This window comes from Pan paniscus, chromosome 6 (assembly GCF_029289425.2).
Source record: "Pan paniscus chromosome 6, NHGRI_mPanPan1-v2.0_pri, whole genome shotgun sequence".
NCBI lineage: Eukaryota > Metazoa > Chordata > Mammalia > Primates > Hominidae > Pan > Pan paniscus.
The window spans coordinates 108,004,996-108,023,124 of NC_073255.2; the positions used below are offsets into that span (position 1 = coordinate 108,004,996).

At 37.7% G+C, this 18,129-nt stretch overlaps 1 protein-coding gene across 1 annotated transcript; it reads left to right on the top strand.

The window, feature by feature from the left end:
* Window positions 1-10,260: 10,260 nt before the first annotated feature.
* Window positions 10,261-16,727, top strand: LOC117981251 (probable C-mannosyltransferase DPY19L2). Its single transcript, XM_055115304.1, has 4 exons — window positions 10,261-10,595; window positions 10,690-11,006; window positions 13,200-13,224; window positions 15,199-16,727. The coding sequence occupies exons 1-4, from the start codon at window positions 10,261-10,263 to the stop codon at window positions 15,311-15,313; spliced, it is 792 nt and encodes a 263-aa protein (XP_054971279.1). The 3' UTR covers window positions 15,314-16,727.
* Window positions 16,728-18,129: the final 1,402 nt, after the last annotated feature.

Genomic DNA, 18,129 nt, shown 5'->3' on the forward strand with positions numbered 1-18,129 from the left:
AAAGTGTATTTCCTAAAAACAAGATTCCACTAAATAATCACAGTAGGGTTAGCAACTTCAGGAGATTTAACAATGATGCAGTACTTTGACATATCATCTGTATTACAGATTTGTCAAATTACCCAGTAATGTCATTTGTAGCATATCTTTTCTTCAGTACAGATCCACTTCAAGATCACATATTGCATTTAGTCATCATGCTACTTTAGTCTCCTTAAATATAGTATAGCTCTTCAGCCTGTCTTTGTCTTTCATGGCAAAAGGATTCCTATTGTATTAGAAATCATGAATTCATACTGATACCTCCAATTCCAATGCACTCCCACAGAGTCCTCTTTTCCTGCTTTGCCCCATTTGATATCTGTATGGAATACAGTAGAAGAAGACTCAACAATTACCTCAACGTATTTATTTACTCAACTCTACCATACACTTAAAACTAATTTTAGATTGCTTCACCTGTACAACTACAATACACAAACCTTCTAAAAAGAGATCAGGGTTTGTTTGCATTGTTTCTGTGCTACTCAACTAACAGTATATAGCCAGATGATATGTTCAGCAGTTACTTTGATTAATTCCTTTTTTGTCCTCCTGGATAGTTATGTTACTCATGCGCAATACAAGTGGGTTTATTTGTTCGGTTTGTTTGGAGTTTTAATGGATCTTTTCCTTCCTATTTTTATTGATATTTTTAAAAAATAGAAAATAATGTGCTTTCAACACACTCATAGATCTAATAAGTGATTATGGCAAGGTTGAATTATAGCAAGGTTAGAGGATACAAGATTAATACTTTAAAAGACTGTTGCTTTCCTATATACCAGAAATGAACAATTGGAATTTGAAATAAACAGTTATATCATCACTAAAAAAAGAAAAAAGAACAAATAGGTTTAAACAAAATATTCACAAAAGCTATATAAGGTAAACTACAAAACTTTGACGAAATAAATCAAAGAAGATCTAAATAAATGGAGAGATAGTCCATGTTCATGGATAGGTAGACTCAATATTGTGAGGATGTCTGTTCTTCCCAACTTGATCTATATATTCAATGCAAACACAACCAAAATTCCAGCCAGTTACTTGTGGCTAAGAACAAACTGATTCTAAGGTTTATTTAAAGGCAGAAGACCCAAAATAGCCAACACAGTATTAAAGAAGAAACACAGTCAGAGGGCTTACACCACCCAACTTCAAAACTTACTACAGAACTATAGTAATAAAGATAGTGTACTATTGGCAAGAGAATAGACAATTAGATAAACGGAACAGAGAGCCCAGAACTAGGCCCACATAAATATAGTTAAATGACCTTTGACAATGGAACAAAGGCAATTCAGTGGAGAAATAATAATCTTTTCAACAAATGGTACTAGAACAACTGAATATCCACATGCAAAATAGTAAGTCTAAACACAGACCTTAAATCTTTTGCAAAAATTAACTTAAATGGATCACAGACTTAAATACAAAATGCAAAACTATAAAACTTCTAGAAAGTAACAGGAGAAAATCTACGTAGTTTTGGTTTTTTAGGTACAACACCAAAAGTACAATCCATTAACAAAAAAATTAACATGATGGACTGCATGAAAATTAAAAACTTCTGTGAAAAACATTGTTAAGAGAATAAAATGACTAGCCACACTCTGGGAGTAAATATTTGCAAAAACACGTATCTGATAAAGGATTCGTATTTCAAATATACAAAGAGCTCTTAAAACTCAACAGTAAGGAAAAGATGAATTATGGGCAAAGGATCTCTCTGAACAGATACTTAAAGATATACAGATGGCAAATAAGCATATGAAAAGATGCTCGACATCACATGTGATTAGGGAGTTGTAAATTAAAACATGAGCTACAACTACATACCTATTAGAAGAGCTAAAATTCAAAACACTAGCAATGCTAATGCTGGTGAGGATGTGGAGCAATAGGAATTGTCATTCATTGCTGGTGGAATGCAAAGTGGTACAGCCATTTAAAAAGATAGTTTGTCAATTCCTTTCAAAACTAACATAGTCTTATCATATGATCTAGCAAGTATGTTCCCAGGTATGTACCCAAGTGAGTTAAAATTTTATGTCCACTTAGAAATCTGCACATGACTGTTGACAGCAGCTTTATTCATAATTGCCAAAACTTAGAACTAAGATGTCCTTCAATAGGTAATGGATGAACAGTCTGTGGTACATCCATTATCCATACAATGGAATATTTTTCAGCAATAAAAAGAAATGCACTATCAAGCTGTGAAAAGACTTGGAGGAATCTCAAATACATATTGCTAGTGAAAAATGTGCTATACACTGGGCGGTTCTAATTATATGACATTCTGGAAAAGCAAAATTACAGAGATGGTAAAAAGATTGGTGGTTTCCACGGTTTGGGGGGAAAGAGGGAGAAATGAAGGGATGGTGCACAGGTGATACTTAGGCCAGTGAAATAACTCTGTGATGCTACTGTAGTAGTAGATACATGAAATCATGCATTTGTCAAAACTCATACTACTGTGCAACTCAGAGTAAGCTATAATGTAAACTATGGACTTTTTGGTCAATAATGCACCAATATTGGTTCATCAATTGTAACTAATGCACTACAATAATGCAATAGTTTAATAATAGGGGAGACTGCCAGTGTGGGGGAGAGGGGATATATGGGACTTCTAGATTTTCTACTCGATTTTTCTGTAAACCTAAAACTGCTCTAAAAATAGCCTCTTAATAAAACAACAACAACAATAAGATACCGCTTAACAACCACTGCGATGGCTATAATTATAATTACAATAACAAGTTGGCAAGGATGTGGAGAAATTGGAACCCTTATATATTGTCGGTAAGAATATAAAATAGTGTAGTCTGGCCATTCGTGAAAAGGATAAAAAAAGTTACTTACTATATGACCCAGCAATTCCACTCCTAGATGTACACCCAGGAAAAATTAAGAGATATGTCCACACAAAAACCTGTACACGAATGTTCATAGCAGCATCATTCATGATAGGCAAAAAGTGGAGACAACCCAAATGCCCATCAACTGACAAATGGATAAATAAAATGTGGCATATCCATATAATGGAAGATTATTCAGCTATAAAAAATGAAGTACGATAAATGTTACAGCATGGATGAACCTTGAAAACAGGATGCTAAGAGAAAGAAGCTGGTCAAAAAGGATTACATGTTATATGATCCCATGCATGTGAAATGTCCAGCATAGAAATACCCATAGAGATGGAAAATAGATTAGTGCATGCCAGAGGCTGGAAGGAGGGAGGAATGGAAATGACTGCAATTAGGTATGGGGTTTCTTTTAGGAATAGTGAAGATTTAAATTCTGTTAACACTTATAACTAAGACACTGCACTGGCCCTTTAAATATTTCCAAATTTTAATTTTTTTTAAAAAGTCTACCTTGCTTTTTTTGGACCCAGGTATACAGCCTTAATTAAGAAATACGAAAGCTGCAAAACTCGATGGTTTTTCTACTAATGGATTATAAATTGTCACTAATAAGTATCTCAAAAAGGGTTTCAATGGATGGTACCAAAGATGAGAGCATTTTAAAGTTTCATATTTATCTTTAGGGGATGGGTCCATACCTATGCGAAAGCAGAGCTCTGCTGCCCCCAACAAGTCTGGTGGTCTTGATATAAACACTTATTATTTATTTAGGGCTGTCTCATTCTCCTCCTTATTCTCTAGTTGCCATTTAGGCTACTAGTAGATAGAAGTAATTAGAAAATAGGAACAAGGAGGCCCACCCTACTTAGAGACTGGGCAGTGCAGGTGAGAAGGAATCAGAGGAATGAAGTTCAGGGATAAGGGGGAGGCCAGGTTGGGGCTGGGCCGAAGAGATGAGAGAGAGATGAGCTCAGCCCTCTGGGTGGGCAATGACAAGTGTAGGTACTAGAGGACAAACTGTGGGATAGATTGCAGAGTAAGACCCTCAGGGTGGAGTCTGAACACATAGCTGGAGGCAGAGGAGGAGGGAAGGAAAAAAGTGGTAAAAAGAGATCTTAGTACAGGCCACTGTATGACTTAGCAGGTGCATCTACCTAAATATTTGTACAAATACCAACTAGAATCAAATAAGTTTAAAAGACCTTATCTAGGCCATGTCATCCAAAGTATTTTATAGTTGAGGAAATCAGAACTAGAGAAACAAAGTAAATTGGCCAAAGCATACTGGGCCTAGTCTAGTGATATATCTTCAACTCTATATTATAATCAAAGTTCAATCTTAAATCAACCTAAAATATTATATTATGTAAAATACAGCACACAGATTCATTATGTATCATTGGCACTTTTACTATGTTTTGCATTTAATCTGCCCATAAATATTCTGAAACTCATTCTTTAAATCATTTCCTGTTTGCCCCAAAAATACTCATCACTAATCCTACTGTAACATCATCATCTACATTTCTGTTACATTAGGATTAGAGACAAATTCTGTTTATAAATAACTCTAAGAACAGTTTTTATATTTTATTTTCATGTTGAAAATCAGTCAGATTTGCTTCAGCCTCAAATAAAGTGTTTATGTAAAATTAAATGAGCACTGGCAGCAAGCTGCACTTTTTTTTTTTACTAAATGGGGAAAATGGACTAATACAGTAGAGGCTTTTGCTTATTAATATTGAATGTAGTAATTCTTATATTAGTTACTTTGGTGGTAAACAAAAATAATCTCAATATGATGGAGTTTGTACATGGTATATTACCATCAAATCCAGGGAAAAATGGATTTTGTAGATTTGGGGATGTGGTACAAGTATATAAGTATAGTTGTGTATATGTTGGTTAAGTCATTTAACAGTGATAACTGAGTACCAATCTGGTTCAAATGAATGTGCATATACTATGCAGTTGTGCAGTCTCTCTACTTGGAGCTGAAAGAATCTCCCAATTAATTTACGGATCACCTCCCTCCCTTTGAATAAGACACGCCTTTATAAGGCATGTCTTATCTGATAAAGGCCTGGGGTTGTTTATAAGGTATGTCGTATCTGACATAGGCCTGGAGCACTACATGACCAGGGCATGGGTGGCTTACAGAGCTCTAGTTTTATGGTTTTGGGTTTTTTTTGGGGGGGTTAGGAGTGGGGAGTGGATAGCCCCCTCATGGACACAGAAAATAGATTGGAACTCTTGGAAATTCCAACTTGTTATTACAGATGCCTTTCTTCCATAGTTCAAAAGACAGCATTATGCAAAGTATCACTTACAGATGCATTTACATCTAAACTTGCTGTATGCTTCACGGCAAGTTGGTGTCTTTCCACTTTCTCCTTGATGAAGACCTGCATCCAATATGAATTTAAAGAGGCTCTGTAAAGTAATTCGACAGCAGTAAATATGCTATTTAAAAATGAGTCAATCCAAGATATGTAAATCCAAGAAAGGTTTTAGACTGAAGCAGTTGTTTTATAAAATACACATGCCCAAAGACACTTTTTTAGTGGAGGCAACTTGCTGAAGAAGAATTTGAAAGGATCTTTCAACATTTATAAGCAGACCAATTTGAAATTACCTAGAAAATAAGTAAGCTCCAAGAAGAACATACCTATGGCTATCCTATTTTTCGAAGGCAAAAATGGAGCTACAAAATTAAACAAAGGATGTATTTCATGTTTGAATTTGTAGAAAAAGTCTTAGAAAGGTATAATGAAAATAAATAAAATTACTAAATAAAATAACTATGAGATCCTAAGAATTTTGCCACCATCTTTGGGAATAACTAATGCTGATAAAGTAGAGACATACTTTGGTGCCAATTCCAACTCCTTGCATTGTACAAAGGGGGAAAAGTATCTTAATGCATAAGAAATTATGAGACAGCACAAATAAAAACCAATCTTTTATGCAGAAAGTTTCAATTAAAGTGAAATTCATATTTTAAATTACCAAATTATAACCGGAAAAGTTTGTAATGTTTTCAAAATGGTCTTCGTCAAACTACCTCTATCTAGCCTGGAGGCTAGAGATGGAACTTAACTATCCACTTAAATTATATCTATGTATTTGTGCAAAGTTAAAACTTTAAATCTAATAAATTATTCGAATCAATTAAAACAAAGTCATTATTATTTGGAAAACTAAATCTTGGCCAGGATGAATATCTTAATTATTTTGACATATGAAATATGCAATGTAATTTTTATGTGGGGTTACATTTGGAATTTTCCCACATTTCATATTTAGTAAATGGATTTATTATAAGAACAGTGATTTTTTTTTAAAGAATGAATTTAATAAGTAACTGGTTTGAAATTTTGATTTACAGATCATTATTGCCATCTGCTGGTTACATAGTTTAATTGCATTTTTTAAAATTCCCAGTTGTTTTACTAAAAGACAAAGGAAAAACTGAGGCAAGTTTTAGATATCCATAACCGGATTAGAGATCTCTATGTAAGACAGATAATTTGCAGCCAGGTGCAGTGGCTCATACCTGTAATCCCAATACTTTGGGAGGCAGAGGCGGCAGGAATGCTTGAGGCTAGGAGTTTTAGACCAGCCTGGGCAGCATAGTGATACCCCATCTCTACAAAAATAAACAAATTAGCTGTGTGTGGTGGCCTGCACCTGTAGTCCTTGCTACTCAGGAGGCTGAGGCAGGAGGATCCTTTGAGCCCAGGAGTTCAAGGTTTCAGTGAGCACCATCACACTTTAGCCTGTGTGACAGTGAGACCCTATCTTGAGAAAAAAAAAAAAAAGCTAAATCATATGCAGCCAACAGACACATGAAAAAATGCTCATCATCCCTGGCCATTAGAGAAATGCAAATCAAAACCACAATGAGATACCATCTCACACCAGTTAGAATGGCGATCATTAAAAAGTCAGGAAACAACAGCTGCTGGAGAGGATGTGGAGAAATAGGAACACTTTTACACTGTTGGTGGGACTGTAAACTAGTTCAACCATTGTGGAAAACAGTGTCGCGATTCCTCAGGGATCTAGGAGTAGAAATACCATTTGACCCAGCCATCCCATTACTGGGTATATAACCAAAGGATTATAAATATGCTGCTATAAAGACACATGCACACGTATGTTTATTGCGGCACTATTCACAATAGCAAAGACTTGGAACCAACCCAAATGTCCAACAATGATAGACTGGATTAAGAAAATGTGGCACATATACACCATGGAATACTCTACAGCCATAAAAAATGATGAGTTCATGTCCTTTGTAGGGACATGCATGAAGCTGGAAACCAGCATTCTCAGCAAACTATCACAAGGACAAAAAATCAAACACCGCATGTTCTCACTCACAGGTGGGAATTGAACAATGAGAACACTTGGACACAGGAAGGGGAACATCACACACCGGGGCCTGTCATGGGGTGGGGGGAGGGGGGAGGGATAGCATTAGGAGATATACCTAATGTAAACGATGAGTTAATGGGTGCAGCACACCAACATGGCACATGTATACATATGTAACAAACCTGCACGTTGTGCACATGTACCCTAGAACTTAAAGTATAATAAAAACATATATATAAAAAAGCTAAATCATGAGGCATCTCTGTTTCAAAGATGGTAAGATAATGCAAGAATATATTGTATCTTATCTAATTATAATGTGCTATTTTCATTGTCAATTAATCATAGATTAAATTAACCTAACTGCTTTAAGTTATTGTCATTAGTTAGTATACAGCTAAAATGTGACTCAAATAACCATTCAAAATAATGAGGTCAAAATAAGTGATCACTGTTACAGAAGCTGTAAAAACATGAAAACATCCATGATTCTATTCAACTGCCCATAAAACTAAGTGTCATGATTTCCCTCTTATACACAAATCTACTCCTCTCCTTAGTAGGAGTAGATACATAATGATTTAGGCAACTATCTCTCAGTTAACTAATGAATCTAAAACATGTATTACTGTTTAATAATTACTAACATATCACTTGATGACAAAGAAACCAAGTGAGCAAAATATTAATTGGAAGTATTGGCAAAAATAGCAATTACTTTTGCACCAACCTAAAAATACTCACGAGTGCACTATAGGATGGCCGGTCTAGAACATAATAAAGGAACATTTGTTTAAGCATGTGCTGTGTTTTTGATGCTTTACAAGCATTAATTCATTCAATCATACCATCAGTAAGACAAATAAAACTGTCTTCATTTTTCAGATGAGGAAATTAATCCTAGAGTGGCTAAATTACTAGCTCAAGGTCATACATTGGCAATCTTCCTATATGAGTCCCCTGTGTAAAAGATTTAGAGCAGCACATGGCACACAGTTAATTTTATGTGTTTACTAAACATATGAATCATAAAATATATCCTGCTTCTTTTTTCCTTTAACATTATATCATGACTATTTTCCTATATCATTAAATATCCATGCAAAATGACTTTAGTGGCTGTAATGCTTCACTATATGAATGTTTCATAACTTAGTGTTTGATACTGAGGCCACTTCTATTTTTTAACGATATAAATAATAGCACGATGAACATTCTTATAAAAAGATTAATTTTTTAAATGATAAAAATGACCAGATTTGTACTTTCAAGTGCTAGACCATGGGTAAGAGCATTTTGTATCCCACCAGGACACCAAGTGATGCAAAAGGCAATTGGAAACTCCAGAAAAAACAAACTGACCAAAAAGAAAAACAATCGCTCCACTTCACTTATTGTTCCAAAAAACATTAAAACAGTCATATTTTAAAATAAGGTGCTTTATTTTGAGTTTGCCTAGCCATTCAAGAATATATTCTTATCAACCACCGTAAATACTTTGTATTTTAAATGCAGTATTGGACAGACAGAATTTATTAGCTGTTAAAACTTGGGCAAATAACTACATCCTGATGCTTGATTTTAAAATTTGCATACAGTTATTGCATGAATTAAGTGAGAAAACATTTTGAGCACCAAACACAATGCCAGGAATGTAGCAATGCTCCTTGAAAAAAATCTCCCAAAACAAAAAATGAGCAGTAGTAGCACTTACTGAATTTAACTGAGTGATAAGATAAATAGTACTGTCAGTTAAGTGCTCTAGACCTTCAGAAAAAGCATAATTAATATGGGCTGGAGAAATGGGCTGGGGCTTGGAAGGTGACAGCATTCAGATGGGCAGGGAGAAAAGAATGTAAAAGCCAAGGGATGGCTTTTCCACATGAATAAAGGAATTCAGTGGTTATGATGTCTCAGGCTGTGGACTTCACCTGAAATGACAGATGGAAGATTTTGTGCCCGAGGAAGTGGGAAATTAAAGTTGAAAAGGTATATTGGGCAAATATTGAAGGCATTGGTGAGCAAGCCCAGGACTTGATTTGTGGGCCACGAACATTTTTGTGCTGTGTTGCATCAGGAAAAATTAACCTGGCCACAATGAGCCATGCTTTAGACTGGTCAGTTAGGATATGGGAGTTCAATTTGATCCATCATCAAACAGATGGGAAGTGAAGCGGTATGGGCTCCAGCATGTGGCCCGTGACAGAGGACATGGAAAATGTCAGTGGCCCCAGTGCATCTGTGCCAGCCGCTTTGGCCTCTTGTAGGGCTGCGCGGTGACTGGGAGCTAAGCGCTCCTCTCTTAGTTGGTCCTGGCTGGTGCTGAAAGCGCTTGAGCACACCGCTCCTAGGGCTGATGACTTCTGAGGAACCTTATTGGAAAAGCATTTTGCTCTAAGATTCAGTAAACGCTGTCCCGTGCCAAGGAAGTGGCGTCAACCTGAGGCTCTGGGATCAGACCCACCGGACTCACGCGGGCTCTGCCACGTGTTGCCCGCAGTCTCGGCCCGTTCCCTCCGCTTTGGCAACGGGCACTGACTGTCCGATACCTCAGCGATCGTAGGAGAGCAGAGACGTTCCTAATGCCGGGCGCACCACTGGCGGGCCGGCGGTTCCGTTGGCTTCCCTGACACACTTCCTACAGTCATTTCTTTCAGCTGAGATCTTCCCCTTTAATACCTCGTTAATTAACGTGTAACCTTTTGGTTAAAATGTCAGAGCTAAGACTAAACCCGAAGAAAAGAATGAAACCACGGGAAGTTCTTCAGACTTAGTCGTCAGCAAGGTTATGGCCCGAAGCCGTGCAGGGGCGGCGCGCGGGGAAGCTACTGGCAGAGCTGTGCGCACTGGGGGTGCTGCAGGCGCTGGGAAGAGTGTGGAGAGGCTGCGTGGAGCTGCGCGCTCGGGGTGGGGGCTGCACTCCCAGTGAAGCGCGTGAAGGGCAAGCGGTGATGGGTTCATGCGCCAGTGGGGCTGGGAGCGTGTCAGGGGCTGTACGTGGGGCTGCGCGCAAGGTGAGAACCGCGCATCTAGGCTTGGGGACTGCGCGCACCGAAGGCTGCAGGCGCTGGGGAGGGTTGGGGGGCTGTGCGTGGGGATGCTCTCACCGGAAGCTGCACGCTCGGGGAAGCGCAGAGGCGGGGGTGCTGCGCGCTTGGGAGCACGTGGGGGAACACGCAGGGACTGCCGGCGCGAATGGCTTCCAACGCATGCGCCCCACCCGACATTTCACAGTCGCCATGACGACCGGGAGGTCCGCAACGGCTGCGGGGACAAGACCGTTGAGGCTGCCAGGCGAGTCAGGCCTTTCTGGACCTCGCCTGACTCGGCTGGGCTGTGCCTGAAATTGACCTAGCTCTATCAGGGATTATGAAAAAAGCAAGGAGTAAGCCCGAAGCCGCTGCAATCTTCCCGCCCCAGCCCGTCTAAGAGGCGGTGCGGGCCTCCCCCTTCCACCCGCCCCCGCCTCCGCCCCGGAGCGGGAGGTAGAGGAGGAGGTGGAAAAGTCGGCCCTAGGCGGCGGGAGGTCCTTCCGGCGGAGGATCCGAAATGTGGAAAATCGAAAAGGCTTGGAGCTAAAGGTGGTGGCCAAGACCCTTCTTCTCGGCCCCTTCCTGTTCGTCCGTAATTCCCTGGCGCAGCTCCGGGAAGAGGTGCACGAACTGCAGGCGTGGTGGTTCCCCAGCAGAACCACTTTGGACATCGGTAAGGAGAGGGCAGGAGAGCTCTAGGAGGGAGCCGCATGGCGCTTTTCTTGAGTCTTGAAGGAGATCAGTTTAAGAAGCAAGGGTTTGTGGGTGCCTAGTAGGAAATAATAGCAAGGTCCGAGTAAAAGAAGTTGGCCAAAAATCTTGTCATTGAACCAGGGGAGAGAGAGATAGGGAGTATATTGGTTTGAAGGGCTGTCAGATCGCAGAGAGTGTTTTAAGGTCTAGGAGTTTTAAAGGCTGAGGGGAAGGATCAAGGGAAGAGGATGAGATTAAGATTCCAAGAGAGGAAATAATTAGTGGAGCAAGTCTTGGAATATTTGGAGGGGTAGAATTAAAGGCACAAATCTGAGAAACTAACTGTGGAAAAGAGGAGAGATAATTCCTTTTCTGAGATGGCAGGGAGTAGAAAAGCGAGGATTACTATATGGAGAAATGTTAAAGTGGAGATAAAAGAAGTTGGGAGTGCTGGGGTCTAATGGTCTTTGTTTCAGTGAAGTATGAGGCTGGGTCACCTTCAGAGGTGAGATTGATAGGATGCCAGGGTCCAGGGGACATGCTTCTGTCACAGCTTGGAAAGGGCATGTGATAAGCCCTTCAAGCATTTAGAATACTGGCATCGTTGCACCATATCATTTTTTTCAGATGTGGTATGTGGGTTAAGGGAGGGAGTGAGAGACACAAAGATTTTGAGCATCTTTGGAAAGCTGGATGAATTTGGTAGTATATTTGACCTTTTCCTTATATATCATCTGGAGAGTTTTTGCCAGTGTATATAATTGTTAGGAGAATTAGAAATAGGATACAAATATAGTTGAACAGGGTAGTCTCTGTATATTTTAAAATTAATGAAGCCTAATAAACAGTTAATGAGCATCTTTACAACCATTTAAAGTTTTCAACCTTTTAAAAATTATAGCAACCGTGCTTGCAGACAGTCCAAAAATACGCCATGGGCCATACTTTGCCTATCCTGGTATAAAACAAGTAAATCTTCCAAGAAGTATTTAAGATAAGCCCAGGACAGTTAGTAATATAGGAAAAGATCTGGGTAACCATGGTTGAGAATTTCAACATTGCTATTTTTTAATTTTTAAAAATTTAATTTCTTCAATAATTATTGAATTAATTTGCATTTATTTTGTTAGCCAAGTGAAGTAATTTTTGAATTTTTAAGAGGCTATTATTGGTGGTTTGTAAGATGACTTGCCAAGTATATTTGGGATAACCATAAGAAATACCATTATAAAGTCTCAGAAGGGAGGTAGGACTTCTGGAATAGCCAAGGAAATGCACTCCTCCATGACGACAATGAAAATACTTGGAAAATTATCAAAATCATTTTCTTCAAAACTTTGGAAATTAACCAAAGGTTTACAACAATCTAAAGGGCATTAATTCAAGAAAAGCTGCTGAACCTCTATAAGAATAGCAAAGTTTGTGGTGTTTTAACTTGTTCTATTCCCCACTCTTCTCTCTCCAGGGGAATTGAAAACAAGGAATTCCCCAACCAAACAGGGGCACAGGCTGCGTTTGCAGCTCCTGTAAAAGCTCCATACCCAGAGCAGTGTCTCCCAGCTCCCAGGTGAAGTCTTATGTATACATGGGGCGTTGGCACAGGTGACTCCAGACTAGTCTCCTAGGCCATCTAGTAGCTTCTAGGTCTGGGCTCTTGTAAAGAGCTTGCAATTCATCAAGGGTTGAGCTGCACATTGGGGCTTTTAGATGTGCTGCTGAGGAAGTGATTTCCTGCATTTAATCATCTTCTGATGAATGCTAGAGAAACTGATCTAGAGTGGCTCCTCTTGGTTAGAACTAGCTGAAGCATACTGTATATACTTACTTCTTTTAAAAATTTCATATAAAGGAATAGAAAATAATACTGAAAAAAAAACAAAAAAGGTCACAATCTTCCATAATTCCATCACTCTTACCAATTACCTGAAGTAAAAAAACCCTCTCAAGTTTCTCCCTTTGCTTGTCAAGCCCTGCTGCAGAGAGGTAAGCTCTGTTCAGAATTTGCTTTGTGTCCTGGATTTTTTCCTATGCTCATAGAGACAGGATTAGCTGGCCATCTTGCTTTGTGTGCTATCTTTCTAGACACGTAAAATAATACATTTGAAATACTTGTTTTAATGGTATTTTATAATAAAGCAGCTATTAATAACTTTCCTTTTTTTCTTTATTCCAGCCGTCCTTGTGGCATATCTACATTGGTAAGATTTAGTTTCAGTTTGAAATATTTAAAAACATTTGAATTAAAAATTGCCATCTCTCTTTGCATACAGTAAAACAATAACTTCTGGCTATATTTGTAGAACATCTTTATGTGCACCAATTTATACATGTATTTTGCTTTTTTACAAACCTCATATGTGAAACAGCATTTACAAAATAGATGCATTAGGGGAATAGTAACTTATGAATTAAAATATTTTTGCTTTACTAAATAATTCACCACACGTTTCTTTAAATATCTAGCTTTTCTAGTGTATTTTGCATGTGTAGTTCATTTAAAACCTTCCTTTATTTTATGGTAATTATATGTTGCTAGTGAAATAACTTTTTTTTTTTTTTTTTTTTTTTGAGACAGAGTCTTGCTCTGTCTCCCAGGCTGGAGTGTAGTGGTGTGATCTTGACTCACTGCAACCTCTGCCTCCCAGGCACAAGTGATCCTCGTGCCTCAGCCTTCCAAGTAGCTGGGATTACAGGTGTGCACCACCACACTGAGCCAATTTGTTGTATTTTTGGTGGAGACAAGGTTTCACCATGTTGGCCAGGCTGGTGTCAAACTCCTGGCCTCAAATGATCCACCTGCCTCGGCCTCCCAAAGTGTTGGGATTACAGGCATGAGCCACCACATTCAGCCAGTGAAATAACTTTGGTGATAAAGTTTTAGCAACACCTGCCAATTGGAAATCAGGTAAAAAAGAAGATAAAGATTCTGCAGTGGTTATATGGTTAAATGGCTCTGAGTCTTTCAGTGTGCAAGCCTGTGTACATTATTTTACAAAAGTGTTTATAAAAATTTGTAAAATAATATTTCCTTCTGGAATATTTTATTTTTACCTGTGCTCAGTGATTTCTACCCTTGGGAGGTATGAGATCTGCCCCTATGTTCTATTGACACAGTGCTGCTCTAGACATTTAGTCTGCAGGGAGATTTTGATGTTAGAACTGAGGCTGCAATGGTAGGGAATATTCCTGCAGTATTTGGTACCCTGGCATATGGCCTACATGTAAAGAAGGGTTAGTGGAAAACAGGGTTAATATACGGAACTTTGCTTTATTTTCAACTTCACTGGAAAGTACTGACTACATAAGTTAGCTATAGCATAATTGTTGGCCATAGCTAATTTTGTTTATCACATATGCTCTTTTCTTCACTGCCTATAGCTGTTGAGTTTCACTACTAAAAGGTCTTCAAGTACACACCTGTATTCTTTGGCACTTGAAAGTTGATCCTTTATGTGATATTATACTTATTGTAAGTCTGCTTTGATCTAAAGTAATTTTATTTAAAATTATATTCTGAACCCTTTTCAACAGTTATGGAGGTATTTCCCAAGGCTGGTACATTAGAATCACTTGAAACTTAAAAAACAAACACTAACCTGCCTCTGTTCTGATTTAGAGGCCTGGGATGGAAGGGACGGTGAAAAAAGCCACAAGAATTTTAGATATACAATTAAGGTTTTTGTTTTGTTTTGTTTTGTTTTGTTTTGTTTTGTTTCGAGACATGATCTCTGCTCACTGCAACCTCCACCTCCTGGGTTCAAGAAATTCTCCTGCCTCAGCCTCCCTAGCAGCCAGGATTACAGACATGCACTACCATGGCTGGCTAATTTTTGTGTTTTTAGTAGAGACGGGGTTTCACCATGTTGGCAAGGCTGGTCTCGAACTCCTCACCTCAAGTGATCTGCCCGCCTCGGGCTCCCAAAGTGCTGGGATTACAGGCATGAGCCAACGTACCCGGCCACAATTAAGCTTAAAAACCACTGAGTTAAGGAATTTCAGGTGTGTGCCATACTGGATTATAAATGCCGAAAAACATACAAGTTAGTAAGCAAATTATAAAATTAATATTATAACAATTTATTGTTTTCTTTTTTATGGCTTTCTTATTGTTTATTTTACTGTTAGTTTTGAAACTTGTTCTTATTGTAATATGATTCTTCATTTTTTTCTAGGTTACATTTAGTAAAACTTTGTGAAAATTATCGTCATTTCTCTCACCTCTCATCTTTGGAACGGGAGATGACTTTTTGCACCGAAATGGTTAGGTTTCTTCTTCTAACGAATTAATTTGTGGTTTAAGAATAGCGAGACTATGAGGTAGAGATGTATTAGGAATTGAAATGAACTTTTGGTGAACTGCACTGTTTCATAAGCTATAACCCAGGTTTATTATTTAAATAGTAAAGTGTTTGAGATTATTTTTCTGTTACTTCATTATCTCTCACCCTTTCCTAATGCAGACTTCTTTTTAAGATAATAAAGATGAATTATAATAGCTGAGAAAGGAGAAGAATGCAAGCTCTGAAATGACATCCTTAAATGCTGATACTGGTTACAACCTCTTTACCTCTCTGAGGAAATTGTAACAGTGTGTCTTTTAAGGTGTTTTTATTTTACCAGCCCTTAAGAAAGATCTCTAATACCTTTTAATACTTTTTTTTATAATTTCAAGTTGAAGTGTTTTTAAAAACACCTTGTTTTGTAATGTTTTGAATTTCTTGAGATGTATTTACCCCACTAGATACATATTTGCCACTGGTTAGTTCTCCATCTAAGCTCAAGAGGTTATTCATCTCTCTTTAGATTCCAGTGGTTTTTCTTTTAACATCCAGGTAAAATAGAAACTGCTATGGTATACAACCAAATTTTGGGGTTAAACATAATCAGAAAAGAAAATCCACTTAAATTTATGAAGTGAGATTTTCAGATCCTAGATCTTGAATATAGCAAAGGTCTTTTCATCTTGATGGCCCCAAAGCTTGTTGGTCATAGTCTTTATTTCTGGCCACTATCTTCTTAAATAATATATTTTTAAGCCCTCATTTATTTTTGGTTTTGGATGAGGAAAGTCATGTTTTCTAAGTCCTCTCCCCTAATAAAACCTACCCAACAATAGTGCTTTGAAAAGTGGTAGTTATCTTGAAGATACTCTTGCCAAATGCAAAGATAAACATTCTTTTTGTCTGCTTTATAAATATGAAATATGCCAGATCTATAGTATTTTAATGTGCATCTACTTTAAATGAGTCATCTTGGGGTTTTTATAATTCCCTTATATTCTTGCCCCTCTACACTTGAAATAACAAAATGCCTTAATTTTATAGATTAGTTCTCTTATAGTAGACAGGCAGCTATATGCAGCAAAACCAATAAAGTTATTTTTCAACTTTCATAGTTGTAAAATATTTTATAGCAATACAAAACAGCTAAGAAAACTTGCCACATTTTATTTTAGCATTTTCAAATAATTTGTTTTTGGTGTAAGCACAGGATAAAAAAGGAGAGCATCAAAGAAAAGAGACATAACACCTAACATTCATAAAAATTAACAAAGTATATTTTGGATGATATTTTTACAGGAAATATTTTAAATAAGTTGGTGGAATTTTTAAAATGGTACTGTATTAGCTAATAAAATATTCGGTACAAATATATGTTTGGATTTATGCATTAAAAAACTAATAAAATTATTTCCAACTTTTGTATTTGTAAATTATTTTGGTACAGGAGACAAAGCATCTAAGAAAGCATGCTGCACATTTTACTTATTTTAGCATTGTCATAATCTGTTTCAGTGATGTGTGGGGCAAAAAAGGAAAAGAGACATAACACCTAACATTCATAAAATTAAAGTAACACATTTCAGATGATGTTACAGTAGCAAAGACTTGTAACTAACCCAAATACCCATCAATGATAGACTGGATAAAGAAAATGTGTCACATACACACCATGGAATACTATGCAGCCATAAAAAAGGATGAGTTCATGACCTTTGCAGGGACGCGGGTGAAGCTGGAAGCCATCATTCTCAGCAAACTAACACAAGGACAGAAAACCAAACACCATATGTTCTCACTCATAAGTGGGAGTTGAACAATGAGAACACATGGACACAGAGAGGGGAACATCACACACCAGGGCCTATTGGTGGGGGGTGGGGGTGGGGGGCAAGGGGAGGGAGAGCATTAGGACAAATACCTAATGCATGCAGGACTTAAACCTTAAATGACAGGTCGATAGATGCAGCAAACCACCATGGCACATGTATACCTATGTAACAAACCTGCATGTTCTGCATATGTATCCCAGAACTTAAAGTAAAATAAAATTTAAAAAGTCAGTAGAACTCAACAAAAAATGGATGAGCTGTACTAATAAAATGTTCCATACACATACGATGTTTTCATATATATTTATGTTATTTTCATGTACTATCTATGTTAAGTAACTGTAAAGCCTTTGAAGATCCTGTTTTCTGTCTTTTCTCATCCTTCACAATGCATACATTTTGAAATTGAAATTGTTCGCATATAAAGGGAGAAATCATAGGTTGCTGGGCTTACTAGCCATGTTTACACTGGCAGTGCTATTTCTTAGCCATTTAAAAATGATTCTGTATAGTCTTACACAGAAAGCAATATACTATGATGGAAATAATGTGAGCTGTGTAATGAGATGTATCTAAGTTTGAATACTGCTTCTTCCATTAGTTAGGTACCTACCATGTATTCAAAAGATATTCATTAAACACTTACTGTATGTCAGGCACCATGCTATGGTTGGTCATGTTACTTAACTCCATGAGCTTTCTTCACCTGTAAAGCAGAACTCACAATACCTACTTGGCAGGGTCATTATGAGGATTAGTGAAACAAAGTTTTGAAGTACCTGGCACATAAAGGCACTCAACAAACACTAGTTTCTTCTGCACTACCCCCTACAGCTCACTAATAACCATTTCAGTAATATCAAGTTACAGAGTGAGGTTAGCTCATTTCAGAATTCCAAATAGTCTCACCTTTATTTGATGTCAACAAATAGGAGTACTGGGCTGCAGCTTGTTCTTATGCAAATTGTTCTACTGAATTCTTGCGTGTATA

What these genes read in the sequence shown, in the direction of transcription:
- LOC117981251 (XM_055115304.1), top strand. Translation starts at nt 10,261, where the DNA reads ATGCGCCAGTGGGGCTGGGAGCGTGTCAGGGGCTGTACGTGGGGCTGC. An exon ending in CAGAACCACTTTGGACATCG is followed by an intron (nt 11,007 to 13,199) that starts GTAAGGAGAGGG and finishes TCTTTATTCCAG; the next exon opens with CCGTCCTTGTGGCATATCTA. An exon ending in CTTGTGGCATATCTACATTG is followed by an intron (nt 13,225 to 15,198) that starts GTAAGATTTAGT and finishes ATTTTTTTCTAG; the next exon opens with GTTACATTTAGTAAAACTTT.